This window comes from Psammomys obesus, unplaced genomic scaffold (assembly GCF_907164565.1).
Source record: "Psammomys obesus unplaced genomic scaffold, mPsaObe1.curated_primary_1811, whole genome shotgun sequence".
Lineage (NCBI taxonomy): Eukaryota > Metazoa > Chordata > Mammalia > Rodentia > Muridae > Psammomys > Psammomys obesus.
In genome coordinates this window covers 4870954-4888131 of record NW_026596057.1, presented here as the reverse complement: position 1 = coordinate 4888131, position 17178 = coordinate 4870954, and the positions used below count along the sequence as shown (strand labels likewise).

General features: G+C 42.8%; 1 protein-coding gene across 1 annotated transcript in view; it reads left to right on the top strand.

Moving 5' to 3' along the window:
- Positions 1-17178, top strand: part of Adcy10 (adenylate cyclase 10) — a 70429-nt gene that overhangs the window by 49216 nt on the left and 4035 nt on the right. The window contains exons 22-30 of the mRNA XM_055624611.1: positions 4-235; positions 1147-1254; positions 1727-1902; positions 9730-9883; positions 10182-10386; positions 10464-10560; positions 11706-11821; positions 14185-14302; positions 16253-16448. Of these exons, the coding sequence (XP_055480586.1) occupies positions 4-235; positions 1147-1254; positions 1727-1902; positions 9730-9883; positions 10182-10386; positions 10464-10560; positions 11706-11821; positions 14185-14302; positions 16253-16448 (1402 nt within the window). The remainder of the gene's footprint in view (positions 1-3; positions 236-1146; positions 1255-1726; positions 1903-9729; positions 9884-10181; positions 10387-10463; positions 10561-11705; positions 11822-14184; positions 14303-16252; positions 16449-17178) is intronic.

Below are 17178 nucleotides of genomic sequence, written 5' to 3'. Positions count from 1 at the left end.
CAGTGCCATGAAAATAAGAGAAAGGATCTTGCATTTCTTTGACAACGTTATCATAAATATGAGGTCGTATAAGGATGACTTTACCCCTCAGGAAGCGTGCCAGTGTGAAGAGCTGCTCCAGATTGTCATTTTGCCTCTGGCCCAACATTTTGTAGCCTTAGAAGAAAACAACAGAGCCTTGTACTACTTCCTGGAACTTGCATCTGCTTATCTCCTCCTGGGTGACAACTATAAGGTAAGCTGCTGTTACGCACCTCCTCCTCCTCCACCCCCAGGACTCAGGATACAGCCAGTACCATCATTGCCTCGGTGAGGGTTAAACTGCTGTACAGGGACACTATGACCGTGGCAACTCTTATAAAGGGAAGCATTTCACTGAAGCTGGCTTACAGGTACAGAAGTTTAGTCCATTGTCATCATGGTAGGAAACATGGTGGTACACAGGCAGGTATGGCGCCCAAGGAGCTTAGAGTTCTACATCCAGACCATCAAGCAACAGAAAAGAGCACCACTGGGCCTGGCTTGAGCTTCTGAAACTCCAAAGCTCACCCCTGGTGACACACTTCCTCCAACAAGGCCATACCCACTCCAAAAAGGCCACACCTCCTAATAGTGCCACTTCCTAATGGCCAAGCATTCAAATCTATGAGCCTATGGGGGCCATTTCTATTCAAACCACTACAGTCATTATGCAACGTGCCTGACATGGTGGTATGTGCCTGTGATGCCAGCACTTGGGAAGTAGAAGTAGAAAGGTCAGGATCTATTCAAGGCCAGATTCTGCCATATGGCAAGTTCACAGCCACCTAGGATACAAAAGACCCTGTCTTTAAAAAAAAAAAATGTAATTAATAATTGATTAATTTAAAGTATTAAAACCGGGGCAGGAGAGATGGCTCAGAGGTTAAGAGCACTGGCTGCAATTCCAGGGGTCATGAGTTCAATTCCCAGCAACCACATGACGGCTACATCCAGCAGATGTGAAGCTTCTATCTAGGTTGGAGGCCCATTATACACAAACCAGGCATAAGGATGACATAGGACCTGAATGGCTCCTGCTTCCCTTCTGTCAGTTGTATCTGGGGCAAAAGACCCTCTGTGTTACAAGTCACTACTTCTCTGTTTTTCTCTGCTGGCTGTTTGCAGGCATACATGTATTTGGGTGAGGGAGAAAGGCTGCTGAAAACTCTGACGAACGAGGATTCTTGGAGTCACACCTTTGAATATGCTATCTTTTATCGTCTCAAAGGTGAGGTAAGAAACCACTGAAGGCCTAAAGGTGCCATTTTGCCCTGGAGTCCCCAGGCAATCCACAGGAGAGGTAGAAGCCACCTGAATCTATTCAATATCCTCCTCTCATCCACTGCCACAGACTGCTGTCCATGATTCTAGAATCCAAGCTTTTGGATTCAACACTTTGTTGTTATAAATTGCCAGCAGCAAGATCTTTCCTACTGTCTAGGTTGACATCTTTACAAAAGGTCTTTGTAACAGTGATCGTGAATGATGTTCACCTTATATGACGCTCAATGCCAAACCCTACTCCTCAGCCTTCCTTATGTCAGCACCCAATAGACATTTATTTTTACTAGTATGTTAAAGTACATGAGGATTTTCTCACTGGGCCGCAAACCACCTTTTAAGACATGCATTCCCCCAAATTACTGTTGAAACACATCTACTAAGTCTAGATTGCTTTTCCTCTCTCCCTTCCTATCTCCCTTAGGTTTGTTTTAATATGGGGCAGATGGTACTTGCCAAGAAAATGCTGAGAAAGGCACTGAAGCTTCTCAAAAGAACATTTCCTTGCAATTTAATCGCCCTGACTTTCCAAATGCATGTTGAGAAGACCAGACTCTTCCACTTCATGAACCAGCATACTCAGGAGGGCACACTGCCAGGGTAAGGAAAGGAGCTGGGGAAAGCTGGATGTCTCATTCCATTTCCCAGGAGAGAAAGACCTCCACACAGCATGAGTCCGTCCTCACAGCCCGGTGCTCCAGGGGCTCAAAACTCCCAGTTTAGTCTGATCCCGTGTTAGAAGGGGTGGAGGCAGACCTAGTGAGGGCTTCCTGGCCAGGGCCAGGGCACTTCACAAAAGTTCAGATGAGAACACATGGGATTCCTCTGCAAAGTGAGCTCCAATTCTCTTTCTTACTCTTACAGTGATTCTAATGTGGATCCAGAGTCAGATACCAGAACTAGTGCCATGTTCCCTAGAACCTCACCTGCAAACCTCCTTCCATGCCTTACTAAGATCCAAAGATACTAAGATACAGATGCTTACCTCAAAGAAAACAAGCAGGCTTTGAGGACATCTGCTAAAGGATAAATTTCCCTACTCGTCTATGAATTTGATAAGAGTTACATTAAGGATGGGTAGTCATTAGTTTAAAATGTAGCTAAGATTTGACCTATAAATAAACTACAAAAAAAAAAAAAAATAAGGTTGAAGGGCTGGAAAGATTGTGTTACCGTGCTGAAAAATCAGGAACTAACATCAAGATGTTGCAAGGTAAAAAATTTATTTACAGAGAGGTCAACCTTGGTAGGAGTCTCCCTTGGTAGGAGAATAAAGAGGCCTAGACCAGAATCATGATGACCCTTTTATAACAAGTGAACAAGGGATAACAAAAGTGGAATTTTGCAGTTATTTTTATGATCACGGAAAAGGCACATATCATGGGTTCACAATGTCTCAGCAGTTAAGTATGCTAAGCAATGAGTCATAAGGACCGGAGTTTGGTTGCCAACATAAACATAATAAGCATGTATCAGGGAGCATGACAGCAAGCACGAGACATGGCAGCAGCTAAGAGCTCACATTTTGAACCATAAGCATGAGACAGAAAGAGAAAACTCAGTGTGGCACCAAAGCCACATACTGGCTCCATTAAGGCCACATTTCTAAGCCTCCCCCAACAGTACCACTAAGTACCAAGTATTCAAATGATGGTGCTAATGAGGAACATTGTTAAGCTTATTTTTCTAAAACTGTGCTTGTTTCTCAGTTTCCTCCTAACCCAGTTATCATACAAATAATTGAGACTCTATAATATGATTCTGACAAGCTTCACAGCATAAGAACTGAACAGTTTTAACTCTATTTTTCACCGTCTAAGTTCATTTGGCTTCCTCCTAGTATGCATCCCAGAGATGCCTGCATTGTAGCTTTCCTTGCTTGAGCTCTCTCTCCTGGTCCCTCCTGGACCTCTGCCTGTGGGTGAATCTCTGGCTGAATCCCCCTACTTCCTCTTCTAATTCCTTCTCCCCTGGCTGGCAGGAAGTCTAGCCCTATACTTTTCTCTGTTCAGTGACTGGCTGTAAGCTGCTTTACAGGCATATCAAGGGACAATTGGGGAACAGTGTTAACACAGCACTGAGATAGGAGATTCTCATCATAAGAATTGCAACTAGATATCAGAAATCAACATTTGAATTACACAATAATCTTATGCCTGCATCTCTCCTTTTTACTCTAAAGGCTCTTTCTCCTATAATAACAAACTATATATAACAATTACGAAAATTATTAAGAGTTACATTTGTATATTTGGCACCCTTAGATAAAGTATTCTATTATCTGTCACATTCTATCATGCTAAACAATTTAACTATGAGACTTTAACTATCTAGTCTTTAATCCCATTGGAGACTTAAGATGGAATAAACACTACCTAAATATGTAGGAAATAAAGACAAGCAGCTTCCAAAAGTTCAGAAATGACAGAGCTATTTGGCTACCTGGACAATACCGCAAAATTCTTCCATAATGCTGGAGCAACATCTGTAGCCTTCTGGCTCAGAATATCTGACAGACTTTTGTGTGAAGCAGGAATTATAAAGAACTTGCCTACCTTGTTTTTGCAAAGATCAGCAATCAACTTTCCTGCATTTGGTTTTTCCAGTATGGACAGTATTCTGTCTGTAATTGATACAAGGGCATTTTCTTGCCCAGTAGCTAGCTTGCCTCATATGAAGCCTTTGATGCTTTTTTTAAAAGATCTATTTATTTATGATTTATACAGTATTCTGCCTGCATGTATACCTACACACCAGAGGAGGGCACCAGTTATCATTATAGATGGTTATGAGCCACCATGTGCTTGCTGGAAATGGAACTCAGGACCTTTGGAAGAGCAGCCTCTTAACCTATGAGCCATCTTCTCCAGTCCACCTTTGATTCTCTTTGAAGTAGAACAGGGGTGCTGTCAGGAGCAACCCTATCTCATGGTCAACAAAGCCTTAAGTCAATAAAATAAATGACATATTCTGTAGATCTCTGAGGGTTTTGAAGACTATCTTTCTTACCTGAATTGATTGTTTCTAGCTATTTTTTTCCTGCCAACCTAGCGAACATTTTTGTAATTAGCTAAACTAGTATCTAACATTACCTTAAGTAGTTAATTAATACTAGTTAATTTAGAACATGGGTATTCTGGCAAGAGATCACATCCAAAAACTTTCTAGGTCTGTGTGATCCAACTGGAATACAAGAACACCTTAAAGCCAGGAGGCAGAGGCAAGCAGATCTAAGTTTAAGCCAGCCTAGTGTAGAGCAAGTTTCAGGTAAAGAAAAGCTTAGGTCCAGGCATGGTGGTATAAGCCTTTAATCCCAAACAAAGAAGGTAAAGATAGTTTGTAGAAGGTAGCACCCATGTTTGAAAGTGATGTCTAATTGAGTAGCAGAAAGACTGATGAAATCAGAAAGAGATTTGAAAGAACAGGATATGCCCAATTCTCAGGAGGAGAGAGAGGAAAGAAAAACTACTTAAGGGGCAATGCAGAGAGGAGGCAGTTTTTACTAAGAGAATTTTACAGAGAGAGGTTAAATGAAAGAACAAATGAAGACAGAACAAGCTAGAGAACGAGAAGGAGCCAGATTAGAGCAGATTGCTGGATTAGTCTGAGGCCAAGCAGAGCAATTCAGAAGCTGAGAAAAAGACAGATTGCATAAATCAGCTGGGAGAGGAGTTTGAGCCAGAACAGCTTAGTTGAACCAGCCAATCCAGAGCTGAGTAAGAACAAGAAAGGGGGACTGGAGAGATGGCTCAGAGGTTAAGAGCACTGACTGCTCCTCCAGCAGTCCTGAGTTCAATTCCCAGCAACCACATGGTGGCTCACAACATCTATAATATGATCTGGTGCCATCTTCTGGCATGCAGGTATACATGCAAACACAACATTGTATACATGATAAATAAATAAATATTAAGAACAAGAAAGGGTGAGCTTATTGAGCAGTAAGTCTCAGAGGCTGAAAACATTCTAGGCCTAGGTTTGATTGTACAGAGACTAGAGGCTTCTAGGACTAGGCCTAGGTTAGCAGAAGGAGGCAGTAAACCTCTAAGACAACAATTGAAGCAGAATAAAAGTTCCTTTTATACATAAGTCTGATTGTCTGACTGCTAATACACATTTCTTAATTATCCTAAACAGTTGGTAATAGCAGGTTTCAAAAGGCCTAGAATTTAACATTGCAGTTTTAAGAATTACATAGGTACAATACCTTAGCATGTTGTAATAAAATATAATACAAAAATCTAAATCAATGTAAGATTTTTGGTTTATTAATGCTCTTTAGCCCAAAAGTCAATTCAAAAATCTACTCTTTTATTTATCATTTCTATAACTAACCCCTTTAAAACAACAACAAGCATCTATCCCATAGACTGACCAAAAACCATCCCCTCCCTCTTGGAAATGGGGCATAGTTTTCTTAAATTGCTCCCTATTGATTTGAAACATAGCTTTTCTTTCAGGGGGTCCAAGAAAATTGGGATAGAGTTAGCAGCAACTTTTGCTGTCCAGCCTCTGCGTGTTGAGAAGGCTCAAAACTTAACTGAAGCCCTGACTAGAACAAGTCTGTGATGCTGGACAATCTAGACAGTCATTTTGAAATTGTCCCAGATGCAGTTTTGAGAAAAGAGTCATTGAGGCCATCTGTGAGTTTAGATCACCTGGACTACTTGTCTTTTTCTTTGTGTATGTGTGGGGGGGGAGGCTCTCTTGCTCTGCAAAATATTGAAACTTCAAAGATATTACACATTTTTATATTAATATATGTGTATGTTAATATATAATATTAATTATATTACCATATGTTAATATATGATAATTAATATATACTATACTGAGCACAGTTCAGTTAAAGATGACTTTCATGAAATAAATCTTGATTTATACCGTTTAAAAGAATGGCATAAGTACTGAGGAATGTGTAGCCAAAGATCATTAGCCGTGCACAGCTGAAGTCCTGGCTGGAGACACTTTCATGTCCATCAGTCTCAGACATGTGGAGGGATCAGCAAATTATGTTACCTGTCCTGTTTGGCCTTCTTGATTTCTTTCCTTCTGTCTGCTGGTGTCCCCCTGTCAAATCTGACTTTCCACAGTTTGGATGGAATGCATATCTTTTTGTTTCCTGTTGAGACAAGAGCATACTGTCCTCCCCAGATGAACACACTTCCCATCTTCCGCTTTGGAATTAGGACCTGTACATGCTGACCTATCTAGGAAGTCCTTTCTAAAATCCAGCATAACTTAGCAGGTGTGCTACTTGTCTCATTTAATAATTTTGAAATTAAGAAATCATTATTTAATCAATTTTGGGAACATGCCATATTCCCCTTCTGTTTTATGGCTATCTTTTAAAAATTGTTAGATGTTTTCATATTTGACCTATAGTATTATATCTATAAAAGGTTTTGTGTCATAATGTCTAAAAAATTGTTGTATTCCAATGGATACACATGCTGAAGCACCATCATCCCCAATTTGCATCATCCCCAATTTGCAAAGGCATCTCCAAGACAGTCACCATCTCTAACAAATGTGTAACCTTAGAATCACGCTGTCCAGAATTTAAAGCAAAAGCCCACCAGAATTCTGAACATGAACTTATGGCATGGTGCAGTGTTTCAACTCTTTAAACTCTGTAAAATGGAACACATAAGGCACTTTATGACCTGGTTTCAAAGCATTATCAAACAGAATCTGTATTTCTGCTTTAGTATATATACTTTTATCCAGGGTTTGAACTCTGAAAATACACTTAAATTATCCAGTCTGACCATGTTGGCCTATAGCCAAAACCTTTCTAGCCAGCATCAAAATGGGCTGTCATTTTGTAATTTCTTCAAGCCTTTGTGGATTTTCCATATCTGGAACCACCCCTTTTGATGTTATTGTAAGTTCCAGATTGGATTTCTCTAAAGGTTCTCTGTTTTGATTCGAAGATGCCTCTATGAATCTATGGCCTTCAATTTAGCATCTAATTTCTCAGTCTTTTCTTTCTCTGTCTCATCCTGATCTCTCTCAAAGAGGATATGTAAAACTGTAACCATCATTAAAAAAAAAAAAAAAAAAACTTTATATACTAAGAGAAAAATCTCAAATGGAATGCAGAAGTACTTCCATTTTCCTCCACTTTCAATATAGAAAAATAGTCTTTTTCTCTTTAATCTCAAAACCTCTTGCTAAGGACTTTATTTTCTTAGACCCAGCTTCTAGACCTTACTAGTTCAGATGCTTGCTTCTTAATCTGTCTTTGGCTCCTGCTTCCAGGGAGAGGCCTTTTTTCTGCCTGCCTCAAGAGATCCTGACCCCTCCCTCATTCTGGGAAGTTATTTGATCTACAAGTGTTTGCTCCTCTGGCCTTCAGGAGTCAGGCTAGAAACAGCTCCTTCTGAAAGGGATTTAGCTTCCTGCCTTGACTAGGAAAGTCTGGCTTTGAGAAGCTTGCTGGTGTTAAAGAGACACTGCTGTTTTTTTGTTTTTTGTTTGTTTTCCTCTCCTAGCAAGGGTTTCCTAAAGAACTGCTTCTGCTTTGCTTCACTGGGGTTTGTTTCAGTTTTTGTTTTCCTGCAGCCTGCTGGAGGCCTTGGTGCTCCGCAGGGCTCTGTCTAAGCTGTGAACTCCTGCCTTAGAGAACAACCGTGGTAATTCTCTTAATGAACAGAACTAAGAAACTGCTTCTTGTTTAAGTTTAGATTCTATGTAAGTTCTGGCTAGATTCACACAAGCTCTGCCCCACGTTGGGCACCAAAACGTTACAGTTATTTTTATAAAACTATGTTTCTCTTAGTTTCTCTCTTAACTAAATAATCACAGAAATAATTGAGACTCTATTATGTTATTTTTAACAAGCTTTATAGCATAAAAACTGAGCAGTTTTAACTCTATTCTTTACCATTTAAGCTAATTTGCCTTCATCCCGGCATGCATCCCAGAGATACTTGCACTTTATAGCTTTGTTTGCTGAGCTCTCTCTCCTGGTCCCTTTTGGACATCTGCCCATGGCTAAATTCTCAGACTGAATCCCCTACTTCCTCTTCTCTTCTCACTCCTGCTCCCTTAGGGCAGGAAGTCCAGCCCTATTCTCTTCCCTGCTCATTGATTGGCTGTAAGCTGCTTTATTGGCACAACAGGGGACAACTGCGGAGCAGCGTTAACACAACACTAAAACAGGAGATTCTCAGAATAATAGCAACCAGATGGGGAGGGCGGGGTTTTACAGAAACCAGCATTTGAATTACATAATAACCCTATTCCTACCGAACATCCTCATTCAAACTACTAATCCATGCATCCCCAAAATGTGTCTAACTCCAGTTCTGAGGGATTTAATATACTCACGCAGATGCATAAGCATCACTGTGCCTTTAAAACACACAAAATAAGTAAATAAATAAAATGAATACTTAGAAAACAATAATGGAGCTGGTAGCACATGCCTGTATTTTCAGCACTTGGGAGACAGAGGCAGGAGGATAGCACATGAGTATTTGAAACTAACCTGCTTTTTTTTTTTTTCTTTCTTTTTTCCTTTCTTTTCTTAATTTTTTTTTTTTTTTTTGAGACAGGGTTTCCCTGTATAGCCTTGGATATCCCTGCTTCATTTTTATGAAGCACATTTTCTTCCTTATAAAATGGAGACTATGTTGCCTACTTTGTGATGACATAGTCTTTTTTTTTTTTTTCCTTACCTAATTTTATGTGTATGAATGTTTTTCCTACATGTCTGTCTGTGAACCATGTGCATGTCTGGTGCCCCTAATATCAGACTACGGTGTCAGATATGCCCTGAAACTATATTTAAGTTGGTTGTGAGCCATCATGTGGGTGCTGAGAATTGAACTTCGAGCTTCTGCAACAATCACTCTTAACAGCTGAGGCATCTCTCCATCCCCATAACACAGCTTAGGTAAAATACTTGCTCTTGTCAGGTATCACTAGCTAAATGAAGCTGGTAAACGGTGCATGGGTGTTATTCACCACTTTTGAATTTGTAGGAAAGCAGGAGATGATTTAACTTCATTTTACACAGAAGGTGAAATTGTAAAATTCAGACAAGTTAAGCAACAAATCCAACGTAACATACTTAAGTGCTTCATAAAAATGAGCATGATCAGATGGGCATGATGATGTACCCTTTTAATCCCAGCACTCAGGGAGGCAGAGGCAGGTGGATCACTGTGAGTTCGAGGCCAGCCTGGTCCAGGACAGCCAAGCTGCACAGAGAAACCCTGCCTCAAAAAAAAAAAAAAAAAAAAAAAAGAAAGAAAAAAGAAAAAATCATGAATAAAATAACATGATCGTCAGTCATGGGTCAGGTCTTCAGTTGAGGTTAGGGCTTTGGGAAGAACAGTGGGAGGACACAGGGAGCAGTAAGTACATGAGCCTGATAGTGACAGAACCTTCTGTGTCCATCTGCCTTCCTCGTGACAGGAAAAAACTGGCACAACTTTACCTGCAAATCTCCTGCTTCTCCTTGCTCTGGAAGATCTATAGCTTGAATTTTTTTTTCCACTATAAGTATTATGGTCAGCTGGCAGTGATGATGGAAATGAATGCCTCACTGGAAACTCAGAATGATCTCCAGGTGGGTTATTTTTCTAGCTATCCTTTAAATTGCTGAATCTCATTTAAAACAACTACCAAACAAAAAACCTCCTAGCCACAGCCATTGAGAACTGAAAAGTCACACGGTGGTAATGGAAACCTCTCAGCCAGGGTGGTATGGCCAGCAGCCAAAAAACATTTTGACCCCAGATGAAAATCAGCAAAGGTTCAAACAGCTTTTGCTTTTGTGGGTTGAAATTGATATTATACCCCTACAAAGTTTCCCTTGGCATCCTTCCTCAGTCTCCCTCCTTCTCTCTCTGTTGCTGCCCTCATAGATCATCAGGGCCTTTCTGGACTATTCCCTGTACCACTATATGGCTGGGTACCAGGGCGTGTGGTACAAATATGAAATCCTGGTCATGGAGCACCTCCTGAACCTCCCGATAAACACCGAGACCATTGAGGTCATAGCGTACGCGGCTGACAAACTGGGCCACATCAAGTTTATAATGGGTCACCTGGACCTGGCCATCGAGCTAGGTAAGGGCTGGCTAGGCAAGAAGGGCACAGAGTGACTCGCAGTACCCCCAAACACGCTCTGATTGCTCTCTTCCCAGGCTCCCGAGCCCACAGGATGTGGTCACTTCTCCAGAATCCCAACAAATACCATATGGTTCTCTGCAGGCTGAGTAAATCTCTCTTCCTGAAAAGCAGGTATTTGTCCTAAAGCATTTTCCAAAGTAAGGATCAGCTTTCCTTCCTGCTGCTGCGATAGAACCCTCTTCCCAAAAGCAGGGGTGGCGGTGGGGGGTGGGGGGGTTGGCAGTGTTTATTTGAGCTTATACTTCCAGGTCACAGTGCTTTATTGAGGAAATTCAGGATAGGAACTCAAGCAGGAACCTGAATAGAAACCATGGCTTCCTGCTGTCTTGCCGTTTCCCTCTCCAGTCTATGGTTAGCTAGTTTTTAGAACCAAAGACAGTGCCTCCCCCAGGAAAGCTGGGACCTCCCCCATCAATTAATAGTCAAGGCAGTTTCCCCCAAAGACATGCCCACAGGTATGATCTAGGCAGCTCCTCAGTCAGGAAGCTCTCCTCTCAGATGACTCTAGGTTGACATTTAAAGCTAGAACAGGAAGCTGTTTGGGGGTTCTGGCTTATTTCACCCTGGCCATAGCATAAGAAAGGAAGTGCAGACCGTGACAGGATACCATAACTGATAACTGTCATTTTACCTTTCAATATCACTTTTTCCCCTCCTGTTAACTTTTTTAATGGAGTTCTTTTGTATTCATCATCTCTAATCTGGTTGCCATGGCCAGGAGGGCAGTCATGCCCACTGTGAGAATCAGACCTCCATCCCTGCCAAGTACAGGGATATTTTAAAAAGGCATTGTGCATACCCAACGAACAGAATTGAAGACTTGGAGATCCTGTCCAAATTGGCCAGACTCTAGTCCCCCTGATACAGAGGAGCCCTAAAAGACCAGTTGGGAGTGGAGACTTTTAGCCCAGAACTAGTTCTGGGCAAGGGAAGGTTTGAAGTCTGTTGTAAGAGTTGTATGTGAAGTTAGGCACAGCAGCTCACACCTGTAATCCTAGCATTCTGGAAGACTGAGGCAGGAGGATCTCTGCAAGTTTGAGGGCAGCCTGATCTACAAAGTGAGCCAAGGAAAACCAAGGCTACACAGAGAAACCCTTTCTCAAATAACCTTTACACACACACACACACATACATATACACACAAAAGAGTTTTATTTGGTTCTAAATTACTGTTCATGACCAAGACGGACTAGACCAGGACAGAACTCCATCCTTCCCTCCCACTGCTTTTTAATCCCACCACTTCTGTTCCACAGATACAAGAACTTGGTCCAGGTGCTGGGATGGTTGTGGGACCTTTCTGTAAGAGAAGAGCACATCTTCAGCAAGGCATTTTTCTATTTTGTCTGCTTGGACATCATGCTTTATTCTGGTTAGCATGGAATTTATTCTGGCTTGGGGAATTAGAAGAAATTGGGGTGTACCCCATGCTGGGGTGATGAGGCAGCTCTCAGGGCTTTGGGCTTTGAGGCCACCTAGTTAGTAAAGAGCTGGAGAGAGATGCAGCTAGCAGTCAGGGATGGAGAGGGCCCAGTGGTGTGATTGAAGGAGCTGTTCAGCAATTAGCAAAACTGTAAGGGGGCAGTGAATGTTGATCTTAGTGGTGCACACCTTCACTCCCAGCACTTGGGAGGTCGAGGCAGACAAATCTCTGTGATTTTAAAGCCATCCTGATTTACATAGCAAATTCCAGGACAGCCAATGCTACCTGGTGAGACCTTGTCTCTGGGCTGGTGGAGGGGTGGAGGTGGAGTCGAGGGAACAGGGGAAGCAGTGACAAAGAATAATTCAATCTGGAGGAAGCTTGTAGGTCTGAGCTATCAGATAAATTTCACTGGCACTGTTTTACAATGTGCCTTTTATTGGGAGTATTTTTTTAATTAAAAAAATTAATTATTTATTTTCATTTTATGGACGCTGATGTTCTGCCTGCTTGTATGTGGGTGTGAGGGTGTCAGATCCCCTGGAACTGGAATTACAGACAGTTGTGAGCCGCCATGTGAGTGCTGGGAACTGAACCCCGGTCTATTTGGAGGAACAGTCAGTGTTCTTAACCACTGAGCCATCTCTCCAGCCCTGGGAGTATTTAATTTTTTACAAGATATACTTAGAGACTTCATGTTGATAAGCACATCCAACACATGCTTATCTGTGGGCTGTATAACTATGAATGTAGTCTATCCTTGTTTGGTCCTCATTGCCATGGTGAATCACAAAGACCAATAGCCACTTGGGGAGCAAAGGATATATTTCACCTTGCAGGTTAAAGGAAGGCAGGGCAGAAACTCAAGGAACCTGGAGACACTAACTGAAGCAGAGGCAGGTGAGGGGTGCTGCTTCCTGACTTGCTTCCCACAGCTTGCTCTCAGCCTGTTTCCACCCAGAGGTGGCACTGCCCCAGTGGGCTGGGCCCCCCCCCCCACATATCATTTTCTATATGCCAACCAGATAGAAGTACACTCTAGGTTCCATCTTCCTAGATGACTCTAGTTTATATCAAGTTGACAAAAAACTAACCAGCACACGGTCTAACACAAAGCTGTAAATTTACTTAAAGCTCTGAGATCCTTTTTTTTTTTTCTTTTGGTAACTTGATCACATGATTCTCGAGCATGGACATTATCCATGACAGTGTGTGTTGCTACGTTAAAGCTTTTATACTCCTACAAGGGCTGGCCCACTGATAATGAGAGTTGCCTACATTAACAGCTATTAGTGATGCCAACACAAAAACATAGCTCTCACCTCAAAGAGGATGAGAAAGAATCTATTCTGGAGACAAATATGAGTGACAATGGTTTAGGAATGGAATTCCATGTTCCAACAGGGAGCCAGTTCTTTGAATTCTTTTATGATAATATTACAAAGAAAGTCATAAATCAAGGTGTTTTTCAAAAATTTGAGTGAGAAAGTGGACAGGTCACTTTGTCACTTTGTCACAGCAAAGTGGACAGGTCTCAGCTATAGGCCTCAGGTGTCAACTGCTGACCCTCTCAGCTCTTAGGTCAGGTCAGTAGAAGCTGGTGGTCTGCTAAGTTAAAAAACAGTCTAAAGGGGTTTTATATGTTAGTCACAGATTGTTGGCTCCAACACAGAAGTGGGTAAGGAACGACTATTTAGGAGGCTAAAGGCAGTCCAAGGTAATTCGCCTCCACATTCTGAGCTGCAACACCCAAGCCTCTCCACATCACTGAAGCTCCAACCAGTCAGTCAGCCTCTGCAGACAACAGCTTTTTTTCCAGGCATCCTCACTCACAGAGACATGGAGAACAAGTTCTTTCCTGACAAACCTTTAAAGAGTACTGAGTAGGTGGTCCTCACCTTAAGCCAGAGGGGCCAATCAGGGGTTTGTTCTCCACACATGATTAGCAAAGGGAAGACACACGTGGCTACTGATAAGGGAACCCAGTATAGGTGAAAAAAAAAAAACAAAAACGGAGGATTCCTGAACTCCCTGGAATTCTGTAGTTTAACTCTGTTGTTGCCTGGCCTCCTCTATGGAATCCAGTAGTGAACCCTAAAGAGTCCACAATACAGCCAGGATCCAGCAAACACTGGCCACTGCAGTAATGTGAGTGCCACAACCCACAGGCCCCTCTGGAATACCTACAGGGACCAAAGACTTTGCTCTCAGTTCGGGGAAATTCTGTTGGGAGCTAAAGGCCAGAATGACTCCCCTACCTCCCCCCACCCCATGCCGTGCCACAGCAAAATCACTGTTTCTCTCTTTTCTAGGCTTCATTTACAGAACATTTAAAGAATGTTTGGAATTCATCCAGCACAACGAAGACAACAGAATCCTCAAGTTCCAAAGCGGCCTCCTTCTGGGACTTTACTCCTGCATAGCTGTCTGGTAACAATGTGTTACATACTGTTTGGTTTCTAAAGGGGAAAAGTTAACACACACACACACACACACACACACACACACACACACACGGAAGAACCCAGTGAAATTCTTTAAGAGAAAGAACATGCAATCATAGTTTACATCTGAGACAACTTAAAAGTTGCCAGTGATTATTCATAGAGAAAGCCTCCTGAGGGAGCCTCTAGAAACCAAGGGCAGAAACCGAGTTCTGGCCTTATTTGCCCCAATGTCAGGACGATACAAAGCTTATGGCATAGACAGCTCCGGGGACCAGGAGCCTGTGGATTCAGGCTATGAAGAGAGCAGCAACTGCCCCGAACACGTGGAGACAGCTTCTGCTTACCTATGGCGACACCGCAGTTGGCGTTATCCGTAACCCAGCAATGATGCAGGATAAGCACCCTGAGGGACTGTGGATTTGAGCATCTGTGGGGTGGGGGCACCCCAGCACTACAGAGGGACAGCTGTTCCTGTCTCTGAGGAGTGCTGCAGTTTGGGCGCATGAAGAAATAGTGCCACTTGCCCGCACGCACCTACCTAGGTCTAAACGGATGGAAAAACGTTGTTTTGAGGTAGGGACACCACATACCACCTGCAAAGAACAGCACTAAGCTAGCACTAGGCCTTCTTACCCTGCCCTGGCCTGTTCTAGAAACCCTGGGTTTCCCCATCAATGCAGGCCTCTTTCTGTCCCGTGGCAGAGAAGCTCGGTGACCTGCTCCCTGTCAGCTTTGCTGGTCCTCAAGATGAAGGAGACACAGGTACTGAGCTGCGCTTGTCTCAGACTCACCCAAATCACCAACCAACTAGGTCACTCCTTATTGGAGAAGCGAGAGGACACGGAACTAGCCCTGACCCTTTGTCCCGCTGGAGTCTGTCACATAGAACACAGAAGGAAGAAACAGTTTTTACCTTTTTAGTGCAGAAAGCCTGTGGCTGGAGCCATACCTTCAGGGAATGGGATTGAACAGTACAGCTTCAAGGTGAATCAGCAAACAAGTTCCGAGTTACCCCTAGACTGAGGCCACCCTCACTCCCCGCCCCCGCCCCACCCTGTTCTGTCTCCCATCTCATGTTATACCCAGCTAGGTTGTCTAATGTGACTCATCAAAAGTTGTGTAGTGAGAGCAAAGGCCACAAATTAGAGGGACTCCAAACTGAAGTGAAATGCCTTTCGATTAAAAACAAAACAAAACTACTCAAAGCCAGGCATAGTGGTTCACACCTTTAATCCCAGAGCTTGGGAGGCAGAGGCAGGAGGATCAGTTTAGAAGTTCAGGCCTGCCCAGGCTTCATGAGACTTTGCTTTAAACATAAAATAAAATCACACAGGAGAACTCAACAACCAGAAAGTTACCTTTGCCAGTTAAGGCTCAACAGCCAATTAGTATGTCCATGGAAGCTAATTTTCAAAGACCCTGATGTCTAACAGTTGTTCTATGTCCAGTTGGGGATGTTCTTGCAACAGCTGCATCCCAGACCAATGCTTTCTTACACTTAGTGACCATAAGAATTACCTAGAAGGTTTGTTAGCTCAAATTCCTGGCCCTCACTCCCAGAGCCTGACTGATTAGTTAGATTTGGATTAGACCTGGGAATCTGCATTAAATTAAATAAAATAAGCAAACAAACAAGCCCAGGTGACACTGGCCCATCTGCAGGCCTCTCTGAATACAGCACACTGGCTCACCTCTCTTTGCAACTGAGACAGCTTCTTCAAGTCTGAAGTGTAAGATCTGTCTCACTTCCTGGAGTCCAAGGAGCACAACAGATGGTAGCCAACACTCCCTGTGTGCTCCTGATTCCATCCTGTCCGGGATCCTGTCACCCAACATCCCGCTGTTTCAGACAGGAGGCAGGCAGAGGTCCAAGGTGCTGAAAGTTGGCATCCAGAGAGGCATACCGATTTTAATTTCTTCTCTGGTGGTGCAGGTATGCCAGACTTCAGGAATGGGACAACTTTCACAAATTTTCCAAAAGAGCTAAAAATCTAGTGCCACAAAGAACCCCAACAGTGCTCTACTACGAGGGAATCTCTAGGTATATGGAAGGGCAAGTCCTCCACCTCCAGAAGCAGATAGAAGAACAGGCCGAAAACGCACAGGACATCGGGGTCGAGCTGCTCAAGGTGAAGACCGCTTCCCGGTTTCCAGCACAGATCCCTCCCCATCGGGTTCCCGTCCGCCCCCTGGCTAACTACCTTCTCCTTACTGAATTTGTACATATTTATGCTCAGAGGTTTTTTTTAAGACAGCCCCCCCCCAAAAAAAAAAAAAAAAGTTAGAAAAAAGGACTAGAGAAACGGCTCAGGAGGCAAAGGTGCTTGCTGCCAAGCCTGAGGACCGGAGTTTGATCCACGAGCCCTACATGGCAGTAGCGAACCAACTCCTGAGCCATTCTTTGGCCTCCACTCACATGCGGTAGCAGGTCGCATGTGAGTACACACACACACACACACACACACACACACACACACGTACACACACACACACACACACGTACACACACACACTAAATGTGATGAAATTTAAATTAAAAAGAAAAAAACACAAACTGTAACTTCACTATTTGGAGATTGTACTTTTTATTCACTGCACACAGTGAAAGTTCCACTGTTGAAGTTTTTCTGCATGTGTCCTTCTGTTTCCATTTGTTGAAACTTGTTGTCAAATATAACTATCAATGACTTTCTGCCATTTCATTGTTTTACACATTGTTTCTTTTTTTTTAAAGGAGTTTACATGTTGGAGGACTTTTTAAAAATCTCTTTTATTTACATTTCTATTATCTCTTTCTCCCTACTCTACCCCAACCCCTTTCAGCACCCCAATACATAGGAAAGAAAGGGTTAATGGGAG